The 18,914-nt window shown below is 46.1% G+C and overlaps 2 protein-coding genes across 5 annotated transcripts in view; one reads left to right on the top strand and one right to left on the bottom strand.

The window, feature by feature from the left end:
• Nucleotides 1-3: 3 nt before the first annotated feature.
• On the bottom strand, nucleotides 4-697 carry LOC117898446 (U1 small nuclear ribonucleoprotein C). Its single transcript, XM_034807853.1, has one exon. The coding sequence runs from the start codon at nucleotides 587-589 to the stop codon at nucleotides 149-151; it is 441 nt and encodes a 146-aa protein (XP_034663744.1). The 5' UTR covers nucleotides 590-697; the 3' UTR covers nucleotides 4-148.
• A 137-nt stretch (nucleotides 698-834) lies between these two features.
• LOC117898435 overlaps nucleotides 835-18,914 on the top strand; it is a 40,837-nt gene continuing 22,757 nt past the window's right edge. For 2 of the 4 annotated variants that reach the window (XM_034807829.1, XM_034807828.1), the window contains exon 1: nucleotides 835-2,192. In XM_034807829.1, the coding sequence (XP_034663720.1) occupies nucleotides 1,544-2,192 (649 nt within the window). In that variant the 5' untranslated portion in view covers nucleotides 835-1,543. The remainder of the gene's footprint in view (nucleotides 2,193-18,914) is intronic. The other 2 variants (XM_034807827.1, XM_034807826.1) reach the window with 2 other exon arrangements.

Genomic DNA, 18,914 nt, shown 5'->3' with positions numbered 1-18,914 from the left:
GAATTGGGTTGGTTGCTAAATTTCACGATTTATGTTTGCTTTGTATATAAAAGTACATTTAAATATGTATTGAATTTGAGTTTACTTATGCTACAGCTCTTAATTAGTGCCGATGATCTTGATTGTTCTCTGGCGGGTCGCGTTTTTGTCACTTTGGTCCATTCATGATGGGCGGACGGACACCCGGGATGGTGCCAAGCGGCGGTGGTGGCCCCATCATTGCCATCGGATTCATGATCGGCGGTGGACGCATGCCCGTCATCATGGGATTCATCATGGGCGGCATAAACGGCATGCCGGGCATGCCCGGACGCGGCGGCGCACCCATATTGGGCGGTGGTATGGACACACCAGATGGCTTGGGCGGCGCCGATGAGGGTCCGCCAGCAAACGGATTGTTCGTTATTTTACCTGCCTTAAATGCCGCCGTGGTGGCATCAATGAGATGCTGCGCCTGCTCCTCCATCCACTTCTGGTAGTAAAACTTCACATTGTCGCGATGCTTGCGGCCCGTGCAGTGTGTTTTTCTCACCGAGGGCGAGTCGTGCGTCAGGTAGGTGTCACAATAGTCGCAATAGTACTTGGGCATGCTGCTGATTTATCTAAAAACTAACTTTTTCTTTAATTTATTCTATTTTATACAAAAATTCTATATTTTCGCTTTATTTATTTGTAATTTTTTCAAGTGTGCCCGTATTTGGTCAGGGCTGTCAAATTTTGTTATCGATATAACAATAGTTATATCGATAGTGACAGTTTCGATAGTGAGCATAAAATCGGCAGTCGATAATTGGCAGTATCGAGAATCGTGCAGCTCTATCGCCAGCCGGCATCATCACTAAATTTTGACCGGCGAACGAGCAAGACGTGCGCGCGGATTGTTATCGGTCTTGATTTCGTCCACACCTTTTGAAAGTTGCGAATGAGCGGGCGAACACGCGTACGTACCGGCAATAAAAAGAGTAGAGTCATTAAAGCGTAATTATTACAAAATCGTGTACGGCGTGTAAATTGGTTGGTTGTTGGTTTTGTTGTCGGGTCGTGTCGGTTCAGTTCAGTTGAGTTTAGACCACGTTAATGCATAATGCGGTGTAAAGTGCAGAGCATAAACCAGTTCACAGTGTTGCCTCAAACGCCGGTCCCGGCTTGCTTTCAATTAAACCAGTGCCAGTCAGCGGCAGCGTCGCCCCAAGCGACCAACTAGTTTGTGTGCGTGTGCAGCAAAACACAGAAAACGGCCAAAAGCAAAGGAATTTATGCGGCGGCCGAGAGCCGAAAACAGACAACAATAGGTATAGGAGCAGACCACTGGAGAAGCTGCGGAGGATTCAAGCCCAGAAGTTGTTTGACCAGTTTCCGTGCTCGCTGCCTGTGTGTGTGTTAGTGCGCCTCTCTTTTTGTTTTTTTGGCTGAAAGGCAGACGCAGCGCTAGTGTGTGTGTGTGTTTGTGGTATGAATCTAGTGCCCGATCCGTACGTGACCAGTGCCCCAAGTCAATGAGGAGAAGGAGCACCAGCTAGTGAAGCAGCAGCGCAGCCAAGAGATGCCATTCGTACAGCGCGTGGTGCAACCCGTGAATGTGGCCCAGGCCACTGCCGCCAGCCTTGGGCATGCCTCCACACGCTTCCACTGTGCGCCCGGCAAGTGCAAAAACAACAACTGCATCAACAAGCAGTCGCCAGAGGCGGGATCGGATGCCGTCGACTGCCGGGCCACCTCCCCCACCTCGCCCTCGCTCACCCGAGTGCTGGTGCACGTGAACGGGGATGGCGAGGACGGAGCCGGCCAGCCCCACCCACCGGCGGCCCTGCCCATGAAGAAGCTGAAGCAGCACGTGGAATTCCTCTCAACCTCGCCGACGCACGGGACTGGGCGTGCCTCCCAGTCGCTGCCCAATTCGCGGCACCCCAGCCAGCAGCGTCCGGCAATGGCGCGGAATGCCAGCGCCCCCCATTCGCCCACCGCCGGCTCCTCGAAGGTCGTCTCCGGCCACGAGTTTGACTCCATCAGCAACATCACCCTGAGCAATGCCCTGCGGCAGCTGGCCAGCCTGGTGCTCATCGCCAGCGACATCTTCGACGACCTGCAGCGGGACCTGCAGTCGGTAGGCGAGCGGGCCGGGCGAGTCCAGCGCAAGATAGCAGCCGTGGAGCGGCGCGTGTGTGCCTACGATCCGAAAATGGTCACAGTTCGTAAGTATCTCTGAATAGGCTCTACACCAGCCTCAAAGTGTTCCCTTTAATTAAATGAATACAATTATGAATATGAATACTGTCCACATGCCCATTCACCATTCATTGCAAAGGCGAATGAGTGGGGGAATGGCAAAGTCAAGTGCGTTATCAAAGGCGTGCTTATCTTTTGTCATCTTCTCTCTTCTCTGTCCGTCTCCCACCTCTTGCACTGCTCTGTATGCGCGGCGGGGCTGCTGCTTCTGTGTGTGGGTGGCGCGGACAGGCGGCGGTAGCATGAAACGTGCTGAAATCTTATCTGCTTTCGCAAAAACTCAGTCGGAAATTCAATTTGCACACAGGCACAAAGAGGACGCAAGAAAAACAGAAAAAACAAACAGCCAAAACCTGAGATGAGACTAGGGCGAAGCTTTACATACCCTACATTTACCCTACAGGATAAACAATGTAATGGGGACATGGAGTACAGCAATGAAAATAATTAAATCTTTAACTACAATTCCAATAGCTAAATTGCATTCTTCAATATCAAATTCAATAACCTAAATTTAGTGTATATTTGAAGGTAGCACTTCTCTACGCAGGCATACCGTATATGAATATACCCCCTTACACTTAAAGGGTATCTTTTAATAGAGGCCTCTCGGGAACACAGAGAAAATGTAGAAATTAACACCTTGTTTATTTTGTCGCCTCCTCCGCTTTGTTCCCCATTTGTGGGTGTAGCTAGAGATGGCAGAGCCCCACGCCATGGCCTCTGTTCACACAATTAGTTCCTTCGAGCACCTCCAACAACTACAATTACAGCGGAGCACACAAAGAGCAAAGCAGTACGAAGCAAAGCAGTACCGAGTAAAGCAGTACAGAGATAAGCAGTCTCGAGTCGTTTGGCTTATTGTTTTTCGCGACCTTGTGTTAAATTGTGGCTAACACGAATGGCCATTTATGTGCCCCACTCTCTCTCCCACCCACCCCGCCATAATGATTTGTGTGGCACAACGGCAACAGGTTATGCAGTGACTGTAAAACTATTTGAACCCAAATTTCGGTTCTCCATTATTGTGTGCATTTTTCCAGCGTGCACAGCACTTTATCGTTTTTCGCTAGCATATCCAAATAAATTTTTTCACTTGAAAACGTTCAATAATTTCATGAAAATCTCGACGCCTGACTGGCTCGACGCTGACTGCAGCATTTTTCCTTTGTGTTTTTTGTTTTGTTTTTTGATTACATGAGGAGTAGCAGAAGGCGGAGTACGTGGCGTTGGCCCATCCATTGTCAGCTGTCATTTTGCAAGAACTCACTTACTGCTTCCCCCCTCTCCACATAGCTCTCTGGGTGCCGTGCCGTGCAGCTTGTCAGCTGCTCAAGGCACAGGGACAGCTGCTTCTGGGTTTGACTCTGCCTTAGCGTCTGCTTGTGCCACAAAATGTCGCACTAATTGCTCAGGTATTGAAGCTCGATAAAGAACAAGAGCACAAAGAGCAATAATGGTTGTTAATTTTGCAAATGGCAATGGAATTTCAGCAACCCCTCATCTCACCTGTGTGTCTGCTCTAGTCATTAATGTGCCCATATTAGAAATGCCATTACATCGCGCCATTTGTGGCAAATGTTAACTACCATTCCACTCCACCATGCCACTCCGTTCCGTTCCGAAAAAGGGGGCTGGAAGTGGTTGTAGCTGTGGCCAAAGAGCAGCCATGCGTGAGATACAGCCGGTCGCTCGCTGGCTCCTGCAATTCTTTCCGCAGAAAACGGTTACCGTTGGCTGCCTCTGCCTCTGCCCCTGCCTGGCTCTGGCCCTCAAACTCTACCTAACTAGCCATCAATCGATCTGCCAACATGTTGCAGTGTCAGCTATATGCTACTATATGCTACGTGACCGGACTGATCAAGCAGCAAAGAAATGTTTATGCACAGCGGGCGCTTTTTGTACTCTCGCCGCCTCTCTCTTTCAGTACTTAGAATAATACTTAGTAGCACAGAAGTACTACATGTCTGTATCTGCCACATGCGAGCGAGCGTGGGCATCATCCAGCAAAACACACATGCCCAAAAGGCTTTGCAGGAAACAAAAATTTGTAATTACAGCCACAGTGGGGCATAAATAACGCGCGCGCGGCAACAGAGCCCAAAACCGAAAGACCAGAAGAGAGATATGGCCCGCATCTGAGCACCGAACAGCGAACACCGAACACCGAACAACACAGCAAAACCTGTTCCCACCTGCAACATTTAGCTGCCATTGCGTGTCTCTGTCTGCTGCGAGTATCTCTGTGTGTGTGTGTGTGTGTGTGTGTGTGTGCTGCCACAAAACTAAACAAACAAGCCAACGAAAAATAAAACCAGCAATGAAAATGCTCAGCCAAAAAAAAAAGGAAAGATACATACGAAAAAACGAAACAGAAACAAGGAAAAAATACAGATACAGATACTCGTAGCGCGTTTGCTTTCTGCCCGCTCGTATCTGTATCTGTATCTCTCTCTTTTTGTCTTAAACGCATTTATTTTCAAGTGCGCTGATGAGCATTTGATTGTTGCAGCCCAAAGTTTGCCCAGGGGCCCCCCTTTTTCTTAGGTTTTGTTTTTCTTTTTGGGGCCAATCCACTTCAGTTCATCTCCGTTCGGATGGGATCGGTGCGCTCCATCCTCTGGCTGGAATTGTGGCTGGCTCTTTTTTGTTTGTTTTGTTTATTTTCCCAACATTTTTCTCTCACTTGAAGCGCAAAACCGAAATGTAAACCAACCAAGCAAAAGACCCGCCAGATACAGAGATGCAGATAAATAGACGCGTCTGTCATCGTCTGCACGTAAACAAGATGAAGCACGGAGACCAGGTCCCAGTGCCGGCTTTGAATCTGAGAGTTTTCTGCAGAGGAAGGAAGGGCTTAAAGAAACTCTATAAGGATGTTTCTTATTTTGCAATAAGGGAATGAGACTAACTTTTTGATATACATATAATAAAAAATCCACTTCCAATAGGATATATTCCTATGTGGCGATCCTCGAGTGTTGATGGTATGATTGTATACATTTTCCATAAGCGAACGGATACACAATTTTACTTAAATATCTAAAAACGTTGAACCTTTCTGGGTTTCGGGGTATTATACGCACTAGTTCCGAGACCAATTCCTAGTCTCTGCATATTAGTTCTTAGGGAACATACTTGCATAACCTCAGTTCCCCAGTCAAACTTGGCTCTGGCTTGTATAATATTTACTCTCTGCTGCTCTCTGCTCTGTGTATCTCTTGCCTTTTAGATAATACTTTTGAGGCAGCTTTTTGTTCGTTCCTCTGCTGTGTGGCTGTTTACCCAACTCGGTGCAAGTGTAGCAGCATCCACTTAAGGCCACAAGTTCAACGGCAACCAACACACTGAGGCAGCAGCAGGAGAGAGGCAAAGGCAAAGATTACTTGTTGCGTGCCTCTCCTCGCGACTGACTGGAATCTGCAGATTGATTGCCGATCGTGGCCGGGGATCGGGGCTGCACAGCACAGGCTGCATTTTTGCACGTTTTCGCTAGCCGGGCGCAGAGAACCAAAACCAAATGGCCAATATAAATGGAGTCCAAGTTGTTGCCGGAGCTTTGATGAATTTCTAGGCAACCGCAAAAGCGGCTGCAGCAGCAGCAGCAAGAGGAACAGAACGACAACCGCAGTCAGAAGAAGAACGCACCTTTTCAGTCAATGAACTTTAAGCTATGTGTTCCCCGACTCCCCATTGCCACAGCCCCAGCCCCAGACCCAGCCACAGCCCCACTCACAGAGCGTCAGCCCCACTCGATAGGTTGGAAAGATCGAAGACGAACGATTCGGATAGCTGCTGTTTCGTTTGGATTTGAAGCGCTGCGCTTTTCCATTCTGTAAACCAAAGAATACAAGAATGAAAGAACTTTAAAATTGATGTGTCTGTCTGTCTGTCCATCTATCTGTCTGTCTGTCGTTGGCTTTGTCTGTTTACCTTTCAAGCTGACTCTCTGGTTAGGCAACATTTATAAGTTGGGGAGGGGAGAACCGCAGTTGATAGTGTCGCATGGGATCCGATTCGTGCTGCCTTGATTAATGGCACTTTGGGGCCATTGAAGGGTCTCTCGAGTCTGCCTAAAAGCCTGTCGTAAACACCTCTTGGCGACTGCTGCACCCGCATTAAGCATTTAAGAGCCCAGCCAGCCACTTGTGGCATCCCGCTGGACTTTCTAATCTGTTTCGAGCGCTTCTATTTGCATGTGAAATGTGGCAGCTAGAAAGAGAATGTGCTGTGCCCCCAGGGCCGCCATTCCCCATGCGAGTATCAGTGGAAATTTAATGGCATTTCAATTAAATGCCGAAGCAACGTGTTTTTGTGAATAACCCGAAAAGCTGGACGGCAGGCGATAGCAGGGCGACGGGCAGAGGACAGGATAAACGTGGGCGTTTAGGACACAGCACGCGGCCAGAGCACAGGGGGAAAGTGCTGCGAAAATTGTGCGTTGGAATTTCCATTGGTAAAACTATAATAAAACACAGACGGACACACACACACAGACGCAGGGTCTCGCTCGTATCTGTCTCTCGGGCCGTGGCAGCATGCGATTTCAGTTTATAGATTCGTTCCACAAACCTGTACCACACGTACACAAAGACACACACAAACAGCCTCAGAGCATCCGAGCATTCGAGCATCATGCCACAGGTAAACAGCGTCACTAATCAACGTGAACCCAGGGGCAGGGCGGAGCAGCAGCAGCAGCAGCAGCAGCATCGAGGCAGCAGCCTGGGAATCCAGCGACCATTACCTTGCATTACCATTGGAATTTCTCACAGAATTTTCAGCCTCCTGCCTCGAGATCTTCGTCTCGAACTTGTTTCTGGGAATTCTCTCTGCTGCCCAGAGAGACAGAACTTCAAGTGCTTTTTCCTCGTTCGTTCTTCGTTTTTGGGGGAAGCTTTAAGGGTCTCCAGTCCGGGCCCAGGGACAGGGAGAGGCATTACATAAACGCATGGCACACATGGGGCGAGGCACGGCACAGGGAAGGGCAAAATTGGAAACACTTTGTCGCCCATTGCGGCGTTTCATAATGCAGTCTTAATGTCCCTCCTGTCTGACTGTCTGACTGTCTCTCTGTCTGTCTGACTGTCTCACCTGGAAGTGCTCTTCCTATGTACCTTCCTGCCTTTCCTCTCTGTCTCGCTGCCCGTCTGTGCTGATTTCCGGACGACTGATTGCAACAGCAGCAACTTGTGTTTCATTTTTCACTCTCATTCATCAGGCAAACATCACGCAATGCCGGGCGACAGATGAGCCAAGAGACTCAACTCGACTCGACTCGCTTCTGACCCTGTCCCTTATCCCTAGTCCTGTCGCCGTTCCTGTTCCTGCCTCGTCTGCCAGGTAAAACATTCGTTCCGTCCATTGTAAACCGCAGAGAGACAGCAAAAGAGAGACACCGTAAATGGTGCTGCCAAAATGTACGCTCTATGTTGCATGCAACCATGCAACCCGTTCAACCACCCTTAGCGCGCTGCATTCATAATTCTTCTCTGTCGGGTTGCGGCTCTCACCTGGATGGAGGACGCGTCAGTGCGAAAATTGCTTTGTTTGTGGCTCAAAAACAAGTTTTTCCCTCACCAAAAAATTGCTATCCCCCTGCGAGTCAGGGAGGGGTAGCGGCACAGAGGCACAGCTGATGCGCTCTGATCATATCGTGGCTCATGTCATATGCAAATTAATCACAAGGGCCAGGTACTGTACCCTACGGTCCCAGGGGGTGTGGCAGCGCCGTAATTGCATGGGAATTAATCCCGGGAATTGATTCAAAGACCGGGAGCAGCAGCTGCCTTTAGCGACAGGCGCAACCTTGTCAATAGCTAGTCCAACATTAGATTCTATCGTCTCTACTATTTATGATATAATGGTCTAGGCTTTCGTTCTTGGATATCTTATCGAACGAGCAGCACCTATCACATGTTTACACCGGCCTCCTGATATGGTGGGCCAAGGTGTGTTGACAGTGTGTGGTAATACCTGGTACTAGTATGTATTGGGGGTGAGCTGTGAATGAATTCAAAGTTTGATTTGATTTATAATATATTCCTCCAACTTAAGGAGATGTTAACAATCAGCTGTGGGCACGCTTTCCGTATAGGGAAGCACTCCCAGGGTGACTCTCTAATGCTCTCTAGCATTCTCCGGCATTCTCTTTGACACTCTTCGCTTGTGCAACGAAAAATAAAACTCGAAGAAATGTGAGCAATGAAGAAGCTTGTATCAAGGCAAAATCAATATTGTTATTAATAAATAATAACCAGCAATCGGTTCTATTTGCTTTCATTATTAAAACACACCCAACCCTTAGGGGTTGACTCCTTGTATGTTGTCACCTTTGCTCAATCCATAAACCCTTCCCTCCACCCTTCAGCACCACCTGGCATCCATCTAGCGTTTCGGGTTCTCCTGTCCCTTAGCAGAGCGACGAAACGCGCCCAACAATCGCGTGATCTCCTCACGATTACTCGTATCTTTTATTCATTGTTGGTTGTAATTATAACTGAAGTTTGCGGCATTTACCCCGACTAAACGATGCAACAGAAGCAGCAGTTTCAGCAGAAGTTCCAGCAGCAGTTCCCGCCCCGCAATTCATTAGATACAAAACACGTTGCTCTGATTGCCACTCCCTCCCCTCCCTACCCTCCTTGTCTGTGCTCTTTTCAGATACTCTTTTTGTTCTGCTTTTGCCTGGGCTTTTCAGTGTTTTCAGTTGTTGTTACATGAGCATGTTTTTGTTTTTAGTGGGGAGAGAAACTGCGTGGAGAGGAGATACCGAGACAGAGGCAGAGGCAGCTTGACTGACATCATTTCGGATGTTTATCTCTTGATGTTGAACAACTCTGTAGCACATGCGACACATGAGGCACAAAAGCAATCTAAATCCTTTCGTAAATCTTTGGATTTGGGGTCAAGACTTGGGGACTTCCCTAATTTAGTTACCAGAAACTTATTCCAGGAGAGTGTAGATTGAATTTCGAGCCCCCTGTTGACCCATTTTTGGGTATAGAATATTTTTGTGGATAACTTGTTGCTTCTAAAGCCTCTCCAGGGCAGTGAATGGCTGCTTTCACTTGATTAGCATATAGACAAAGCTGCAACGGTACCAAAATCATTTTCCATTATCCAAGAAAAACCTGAAACACAACCGTGGAGGAGAGAGAATGAATCTCTCTGCCAGTCTCTCGCGGTTGGAAGCCTGAAACTTGCGCAAGACAAGAGCCTCTTATGCAGCCACCGCCACCGACTCGTAATGGCCAATTAAGCCGCGTCATGCCGTCAACCAGTCAGTCAACCCAGAGAGTCATTCAGTCATTCAGTACAGTCCATGGATGTTGGATTTGATCGGCTTAAGCGTTGCATGGAACTGGAGCCAGTCATATGCGTGGCAGAGTGCGTGGGCTGCCAAGTCATGGCTGCCCCCCCCCCCCATTCGCAGACAGGAGTGGGAGGCCACGCAGTAAGCTCGGCCCCAAATAAAACTTAAACCTGGAAAAGGGCCCCCAAAAGAGAAAGAGTTTTCTTTTTGCCTCGGGAATGACGCGTTGCAGGTGAATGTGTGGCCGCGGGATGTGGGTGTAGGTGTGGGCTCGGCCACGGAAGCTGGTGGAACGCGCTCAGCCGTGCCGTGCCCCACCCCAAATGCAGCAATTTTATTACGCACATGTGTGCGGGGCATGCCGCAGGGCCATGTGGGCTATCATTTACGCTAAATGCACACTGAAAGCGGTAATTAGATTGTCTGTGCCCCGAAAATCCAGTCGGCCACTTGAGATGGAAAAAGGAAACAGAAACAGAAACAGAACAGTTGCAGGAGCAGCAGCAGCAGCTGGAGGTTCACTTTAGGGCTGAGGGGCGTGCGGCCCATTAAGGGTAGAAACTGAATGTGTTTTTAGAGTCGCTTTAATACGCTTAAGCCGAAAACCAGATAGAGATGCGGATATAAAAACAGGCAGAGTTACTTTGTCCGAGTACCACACCATTCCACACGTGGCACAGCTCGCATGTAGGCCTGACAGATGTGCCCGAAGCGAGAGAGCAACGAGACTTTGAGAGATCTCTTTTGATATAGAGTTTTGTGTAATGTTGCGGTTTCTGCCACAATTCCGGCTAATTCCAAGGTTCCACAGAGTTCAGGAGAAGCCAATCCCAAAGCGATTAAAAACCCAAAAGCTCGGCCAGATTCAAATCTATAGGCAAATGGCAAAAAGCAAACCAAACGAGATCTGGCTCTCTGTCGCTCTGTCGCTCTGTCTCTGTCTCTCCCTCTCTGACTCTAAAACGATGATGGCGTCGGGCCACCAAAGATGCCGACTCTCAGATATTGGCTACATTGTGGAGCCCACAGATACAATCCCAGCACGCAGCAAAAAAAAAGTTCCAGAGTTGAAATCGTGTTTTTTTGGGATGCTCTCTGCCATTGCCTCTGCCTTTGTCGCTGCCTCTGCCTTGACTCTGTGTCTGCGGTGTAGGACCAGAAGTTCAGCACGAAATGCAATTACAATGCCCTGACATTAGGGCAAATCGAAAACGGGGCAGGCAACAGCAGAGGCAGAGGCAGAGGCAAGTTCGAGTTCGACAGAGGGAGAGAGACACAGTCGCAGAGCCAGATAGGAGTTGGTTAGCCGCATTTTTGTGACGCTTAGCCAAGCCCAGACTCCGGATAGCATTGGGAATAGGAGTAGCTGGGGGAGTGTAGGGGAAGCCATGATTACAATGCCGCCCAAGCGGAAGAGACGTAAATTATGTTATAACCCAAACCGGCGACGGATATGGCGCAGAGAGATAGTCTCTGGGGTGGCAGAGGCCTCAGAGGCGGAGAAAGTACCATTCGGAATGTGAAAGATTGTTCATGTCAAAGATTTTGGCTGTACGAGTGTGTAGACAAAAGAAAGGATATTTTTTGGGGGTATATTACAACCATTTAGATACCCTGCTATCAGGATAATTACAGACAATTTGCACATCGAATGTATCTTGCTATCTGCTAATAGTTAGCTGAAAATATTCAAGCTTACATCTCTGTCTTTCTATTGATATTCGTAGCAAACACTTTAAACTAAGCATCAAGTCATGCCCAGGAAATGTATTTTGTTCTGTTGAATTCCCAAGGTTTCTTTGCCACACTTTTTGCTTGCTGGAAGGCAGAACGCAGGCAGAAAAATTCCCTAAAATAATTCACAAATCCCTCTCTTCCTTTGTAGCTTATTCCATAAAATCTAGAAATAATAAAAAAAAAGAGTTCTACTCCACAACAAAGCACAACAAAGTACTCCACGACTGGCTGCTGGCCTGGCTATGTGAAGCTGTTGCTCTCTTTTTGTTTACCTCCAAATCGAAACCTAAAGGGGAACCCAAACCGGAACCCCTGCCATCCATCAATTGGGTCAAATGCTGATTCGCCTTTTGTTTAATTTCTGGAGTAGTCAATGAGACGTGACGCGGCTGCGGATGCGAATGCGGAAACAAACCGAAAAAGCATTGCAATTGCTCTCCTTTCCTCTCCCTCTGGCTGCGAGCGAACACTGGGTCACGGGAACAGCTGTGCGGCTGTGTAGCTGTGTGGTTTATGCCCTTTATTTTCTGGGTGGTGGCAGGAAGGGTGGGTTGCTGCTGCAACCGGTACTTAAAGTGTCATCAAATGGATTCGCATCGGGAGGAAATGCCGCATAATTGTTCAACAATGCAACAAAACACACACAAAATAATCAGCCTAGAATGTAGTACAACCCTCGCTGGCTCAAGTGCTTGGGCTCTAATTCTGTTGTTCTGTATTGAATATTGAATATTGTTCCCCTCCCAACGATTTCTTTTCAAACATCCGGCGAATGACGAGTGGCGCTTCGGCTGGGGCAACTGTCATACAACCGGAAATGCAACCTGGCGTTTGAATTCCAATTCATACCGTGGACAATGCCATTTTAATGAGGCAGTTTAGCCTCCATTTAGGGGCTAGAGAAAAAGAGAAAATATGCAACTCAAAGGCGAGGCGTGGTGGGGCGGGGCACACACACATTTTGTGCGTGCGTTGCATTAATGAAATCATAAAACGTTCAGCAGGGGCGGGGGCCCCAAAGATCAGCAACAAAAAAGTTCACGGCTTCAGATTTTAATGAGCACAGTGACCCAATTCGTACGGGGGTATTGCATTGTTTTGCAATTGCCAGAGCTAAGCAGGGCGACAGACCAAAGTCCAAGAGGGACAGCTCCAGCTGGGACGGAGCAGAGTTCAATAAACTTGCCACTCATCTGAAATACTCCCATCCAGGCAGCTGTTGCTGCGCCTCACAGCGCGGCAATCTGGTTCCGCCTGCTTGTTTGTCGCTTGTTTTTTATACAAAATGCATTTCACATTTCACATTCACAACAAATGAATAAATAAATTATTCCAACGCTCAAAACATTGTCAGGTCCAAAGCAACAACGAAAGGGGGTCCAACCGATCTGGAGGCGATCCTCCATTGACGGCATTTGAAAGTGTAAATGAATTTGTTCTTAATTATTATGGGGACTTTTGGGGAGCAGCAGCAGCAGCAGCAGCCAGCCGCCAGCCAAGTATCTGCAAGATACGTTGCCATTGATTTACAGTCGAAATTTTCAAAAGGGGAGCCAAAGGCTTTTCGTTCTCCCTCTCTCTCTCTCGAGCGTCTTGGAGCTGCATGATTTGCTTTTATGTGGCGGCAAAAATTGTGAAGAAAAAATGGGAGAATGAGTGGAGAAACACACACAAAAAACATGTTGAAAATTAGTTTCTCGAGTTATCTAACGCCCTGGGAAAATGTGTGTTGTGTTTTGCTTTGCTTTGATGGTCCGTCATCCCGTCCCGTCCATCCATCCGCCGCGCAATGGTAAATGATGGATTTTGGTAGATTTCCAACCGAGCAACGTGTGAACAAGACAAGAAACTTGAGACTTTTTCTTATGATTGCGCTCCGTCGAGGGAATTACTTGGGCAATTTCCACACTTAACGAATGGTCAGATTTAGTTTTTAAGCACATAATTGCTGGCAATTGACCCAAATAGTGTTTCACAGTGACCTCTGGAAGATATTTTTGGGGATTTTCTAAATAGTTTTAGGGCCTATAATGGGGTGGCAGAACTGTCTGTCTGCAGGTGCCTTGTGATGTGTTCTACATAAGAAATATTTACTCCATAAATTTACAAACTTAGTTTAAATCATTTAATAACAAAAAATGCATCTTTAGTATAATTTTTATTGACTTACTGATGATATTTTGAGCTGTTCTGTATGGTTTATGGTTAAGTTTGTTTAATTTTAATGGTAAAAAAATCTCAACCATTAATTGATCTTTCTAATGATTTTCTTTAACCTCTACATAAAATATCTTATGATCTGCTGGACAGTTATTGGCTCCAAAGTCTTTTCATTTCTCTCAATTATCGTATCGTATTAATTTTCATTTTCTATTTTCGGGTTTCCAGTCCCCAAACAATTTATGGTCCACTCTGCTAATGTTTCTTTTATTGATTCCCCGTAATAGATTGTTAATTTTATCTGCCGCTTTTCATTGTGGCTTTTCTCTCTCCACTCCACTGGGGTTTCTCAATCTCGGCTGATTTATGCTCTGGTAAATTGATTTGGCATGGGCCGAAAAGCCATTAAGGGCCACACAGTCTAGAGTCTGGAGTCTGAAGTATCCTTATCATTCGAATGGTCCAGACGCACTCTCACATTTCAATCCGCATCCTGTCCATGTGTGACAGAGAGTGTCGAGAGTGAGAAGGAAGGAGAGAGAGTGTCTCTTCCATAGAAGTCGTAAATTGTAAATCAGAAACATTTCGCTGATATGACAAGTGACTACGAAATGTTTTATGGACATGTGTTCCCTAATTTATGTTTCAATAAGTCGTACGCCTCCTCCCACTCCTCCTCTGTGTGGGGACATAAAAACGTCATAATATCCAATGAAAAGGCAATGCAACAAATAATTAATTGAAATGAACAACCCATAAGGGTGGTGAGCATAAGCAGTGCACTATGGGCCACAAATTAGATTTCGTGGAACATTTTATTTTTAGATAATAATTGAAAAGTATGCACAACTATTAATAAGCAAAAGAGTTAAATTTTAATGATATTTTTCGAAAAAATTGTATGTTAAAGAATTTATAATTATTAACAAATAACAATTAAAACAAGTAGTCTTTAAAAGTTTTAAAAGTTTTTTTACCAGCAATTTTAATGAATTTGTAATCACTTCTAAGATTATCTTAAGTATTCTGAATTAAAAGAAAAGCAAATTAAAAACCTGAGCATTAAAACGAATCTTTGCCCATGGTGCATTGTTGGCCCTGGAAATGCAACTGTTTCGTTTCGTTTCTGTTCTTTGTATGGCAAAGAAAATTGAGGAAACTATTCATTTACCTCCGCATATAATAACCCATGCTGGTAGACAATAAATCAAAATGAATTTCTTTATTGAAAGAACATTTCATTTGGGGAATTTGTACAATTTGAAGCAGGAGGTGAGAGCGAGAGAGATTTGTATTTGCTTGGGAAATCTGCAATATATTTTCTAGATTACGAAATATGTAAACTCTCCTACAGACAGCACATGAATGAATGTGTCCGTGTGTGTGTGTGGTCTGTTGCTGATAACAGGTGATAATAAAATGATGAAACCACTAACTGGTTTTCGGTTTCGTTTTGGGTGTTAAACGGGTATCGGGTTTTGGCGCTCGGCCACTCTGTTTTTACGATCCCCTCCCCCCACCAAAATCATCCAATAAACATCAAGACCGTGTCTAATGCAGTCATCAAAAACTCGTCTTATCATTTGATTTCTTTTTAGTATTTGAAAAGCCATTATGGTGTTTTCGGTTTAATTTCATAAACTTTTCCAATATTCGGGTTTCTGTGAGTGTTTTGCGTTGTTTTTTATCAGTTGCTGGCTCTGGCTCTGGCTCTGTTGATGGTTGTTTGTTTCCTGTCCTCTTGAGTGCGCTGTGAAAAAAAGGAAAAATTGTCAAAGTGTTGACAGCCAAAGGGACAAAAAACACTGACAAATGCTCGTAAAATTGAAAATATATTTTGTGGAAAGCCAAAGATTAAATGCACACAGATACAGATACAGCCAGAGAGAGAGAGATACAGATACAGTGTAATGGGGCGTACAAATATTTACTTTTGGGCGCAGCAGCAGCGTCGAGAAAACGTTTACAATTTATTTACCATTTCATTATTAAGGTTTGTGCGCTGTTTGTTTGCTGTTTAATGTTTGCCTTCCCATTCGATGGGATGTTTGTCAAAGACATTAACAACACCCCATCATTGTCGCATAATGAGGCAATAATTATGTTTGAGATAGCGCTCCGTCAAAGACAAAGCCACAGAGCCACACAACACCAGCCAGAGCCACAGCCACATCCAGAGACTCTGTGTCTCTGTGCCTCTGTCCCTCTGTGTCTTGCATCTTCAGTTTCCGAGAGTGTTGATGATGCTGTCTCAAGGACCCGGCACTTGTGCTGCAGTCAGGCGGCTGGATAGAAGGAGAGATTAGCGCTAAACGGAGGGCCCCATCTTTCGCATCTCTCGGCTGTCAACGCACCTAAGCAGACACCTCGAAATTGCTGATTTCTTAGCACTTGATAAGAGTCTTCGTCTCAGTCTCCGTCTCAGTCTGTGGGAGAGCAGACTTCGAAGACTTCCTGGCTGCTGCTGCATCTCTTCAGTGTCTGCTGTCTGCTGATTATCTTAATATTTTCGTCTGCGTTTAATGGCTAAAGATAGACTTCATTTGTGGCAGGGCCCTGGCAGTAGACTGGCTTTGCCTTTCATGCAAATCAAATGCCGCATTCTCGACAACATTTTTGGGAAAGTTGACACAATTTGAACCCTCCTCACCCCCACAAAATAAAACACAACTTGCTCTTGAGGCTAAAACCGTGCAGCAGCATTTTTGCCTTTCACTCTGCCAGAGGCACAGGCCCCCAGACCCCAGACCCAGAGGCAGCCAACACCTTGCCACATGCTGCTGCATGCAGCATGGCTAATCGTCGCCTGGACATCGGCGGAGGAGTCTTGACATTATTCTAAATGGGAAAGCCTTTGCGCTGCAGTTGTGGAAAAACAACTTTCGGAAATTCTTCCTCCTCCTCGAATGTTGGCGTTTAGATTACCCAAACAACTGATGTTAAAAATTGGCTGCCATTATTTAACAGGCAAGTCAAATAGTGATTTCAGCGAAAGATTAAACTGTGGACAAGCGCTGGCAAATGTTGATACTCTTCATTAAGTTTTAATGTATAAACTGCGGATAGAAGTAGCTAATAGCACGGATTACTCTTATTAGTCTTGATTGATTTTTAGCGTATAGCCTAGATTTTGAACAGAAGATTAAAAAGGAAGAAAGAGAAGGTAGCATCACTTCCGTAAGAGAAATAAGGAGCTGAGCTGTCAGAGAAAATAGCCATACAAATATAATATTAATAAAAACTATTAAATTGGACATTAAAATAAGAATAATTTTCCTATTGAAAATAAATATATTTCCCAGTTCGCTCAAAATATTTTGTATAATTTAATTATTTATTTTATATTAATTGAAAAGCAAAATTAAGCAAATCAAAGCTTAATCTATAGAGATTGAGTATAGAGCATCTCCAGCTTCGTTTCCTACGAGCTAGTCGTTAATTTTCCGATTGAATCCAACCGATAAAACTAGCATCAAGAACCCATAAACCCAGATCAAAGTTGTGTTCGACTTGAGCAAGTTTTTTATATCCGATTGCAGCGCAGCACTTTGGTGTCCTTTGCTTTGGAGTCACGAGACTCTTCCCCTGCCCCAACCCAACCTCTGCGGATGTGCAACTTTCCAACATACAAATTGTTGTCGATGTTGTCGCGCTTTGGTTTCATTTGGTTTCGTTTCGTTTCGTTTGATTGTCTCTGGCTTTAATTAACCGCAACAGCAACAGCGGCAGAAAGAGCAGCAGCTGCAGGCGTCTCCAGTCCGAACGAAAATAAAGTGGCACACGTTGGTGGGAAGGGGGTTAAAGGGGTGGAGATGGTAACTAGATCCTCTGCGGTTTCCCCGTTAGATGCACCAACCTCATTCGCTTAGATTGGAGCTGCGTTTTAGCGCTTGCCAATTGTCACCTGAGTGGCCGCCAGTTATCGGATATGGACGGTGAGGGGTGGAGGCAATCGAATCATATCTAGCCCAGCCGCAGAGAGCGGAGTTCATAAGTTCAACGGAGAAACGGAACGAGATGGAGACTTTCTAAAAGTGTTTGTGCAGCGGCAACAGCAACGTCGATTGTCTTACCAATTAGCCACAACAGTGGCCATGATTATCACCTAAAGATACAGAAAGATATCTTTTCTCTGGCATGTATCTGCCTCGGGTAAGCAGTAGGCATGCAAATATTTAATCAATTCCATTCAAGGGTTGACATTGACGCAAGACTCTGTAAGGATGCGCCTCTACTTTGAGGGGCAAAATGTAATTCAATCGGTCCGGCGAAGGGCTTCTCTGCTCCTTAAACGTAATGCAACGTCTTGAAGGGGTCCTGTGATCCTGTGGCACAGGAAACCATAGAAATCGGCAGGCGATGAGTGAGTAGCAGAGTGACAGAGTGGCGGAGGCCGGCCTCATACATGAGAAATGAATGATAAGTGCAAATGCCTTGAGTTTCATTCACAGGAATGCACGGTTCCCAGGGACAGGGAGGGAGGACTGCGACTGTGTTTAGGGGTAGCCAAAGGACTTCGTGCCGCTTCCCTGCCCTGCCCTGCCTGTTCCTGTTCCCTCTTCTGTGTACCTGCCTGGGAAATATTTCCCGTCTTTTGGCTGCTTTGTTTTTTAGGGGAATTCCTTGCCCTGCTGCTTCTTTGTTTGTTTGTTTGCCCCTCAAGAAACATCCCCTTTCGGTGATGTTGTTCCTGTTCCTGCTCCTCTCTCCTCTCTTTCTCCAGCTCATCAGGCAAAAGTGTTGCCAAATGTTGCTGCAGCATTTCCTGTTGTCTACGCCACTTCACGGCAAAAGTTTTCTTCCTTTTCTGAACTTTTAGCACGTGTCAAAGGCAAGAAAATGTGAACTTTTTTGGAACAAAATAAACTGTGAAAAAGAAGCCCCCGAGTACATTTAATACCCAGCCCCTACTCAAACCTCTGCCCCTCCGCCTCCTTCCTTTAAAGTCGACGAGACTGGCTGGCACTCCCTGCATACGGGTGGAGTGGAGCGTGGAGTGTAAAGTGTCCCTGTAGGCCCACTCGCGGCATTGTTTCACGGCCTGGCCTGTCGCCTGGCCTGAAAAAAATATAAAAAAATGTTAATGCAAAATGCATTACGGCTGCTGCTTGAACCCTGTACCCAGTGCCAGACAAGGGGCAGACACTCCTGGCTCCACACTAGACTCCTGGCCAAGTGCTCGTTGCAGTGCCAGACAAACGCAGAACATCGTGTCGTGGATGGCTAAGCATTTAATTAGTATTTATAGAGCTGCAGCCTGCATAACTTTAAATGCAAATAGAAATGCAAATGCAAATGCGAATTATGTTTCAATTGCAAGTCTAAGCCCTGCTTTGACTTTGATTTGACAGACAGGTCTCGGTCTCGGTCCCGGTCCCCGACTGCTGCCCATTCCTGGCTGCCAATTAGCGACACTTGAGGCACTCTTTGGAGTGGGTTTTTGCAGCCAGGAAGCTGCGGTTCCCCTTAGCCATGA

Source organism: Drosophila subobscura, chromosome O, assembly GCF_008121235.1.
Source record: "Drosophila subobscura isolate 14011-0131.10 chromosome O, UCBerk_Dsub_1.0, whole genome shotgun sequence".
In the NCBI taxonomy this organism is placed as follows: Eukaryota; Metazoa; Arthropoda; class Insecta; order Diptera; family Drosophilidae; genus Drosophila; species Drosophila subobscura.
The sequence above is the reverse complement of the archived record's forward strand: the minus strand, read 5'-3'. Positions and strand labels throughout refer to the sequence as shown.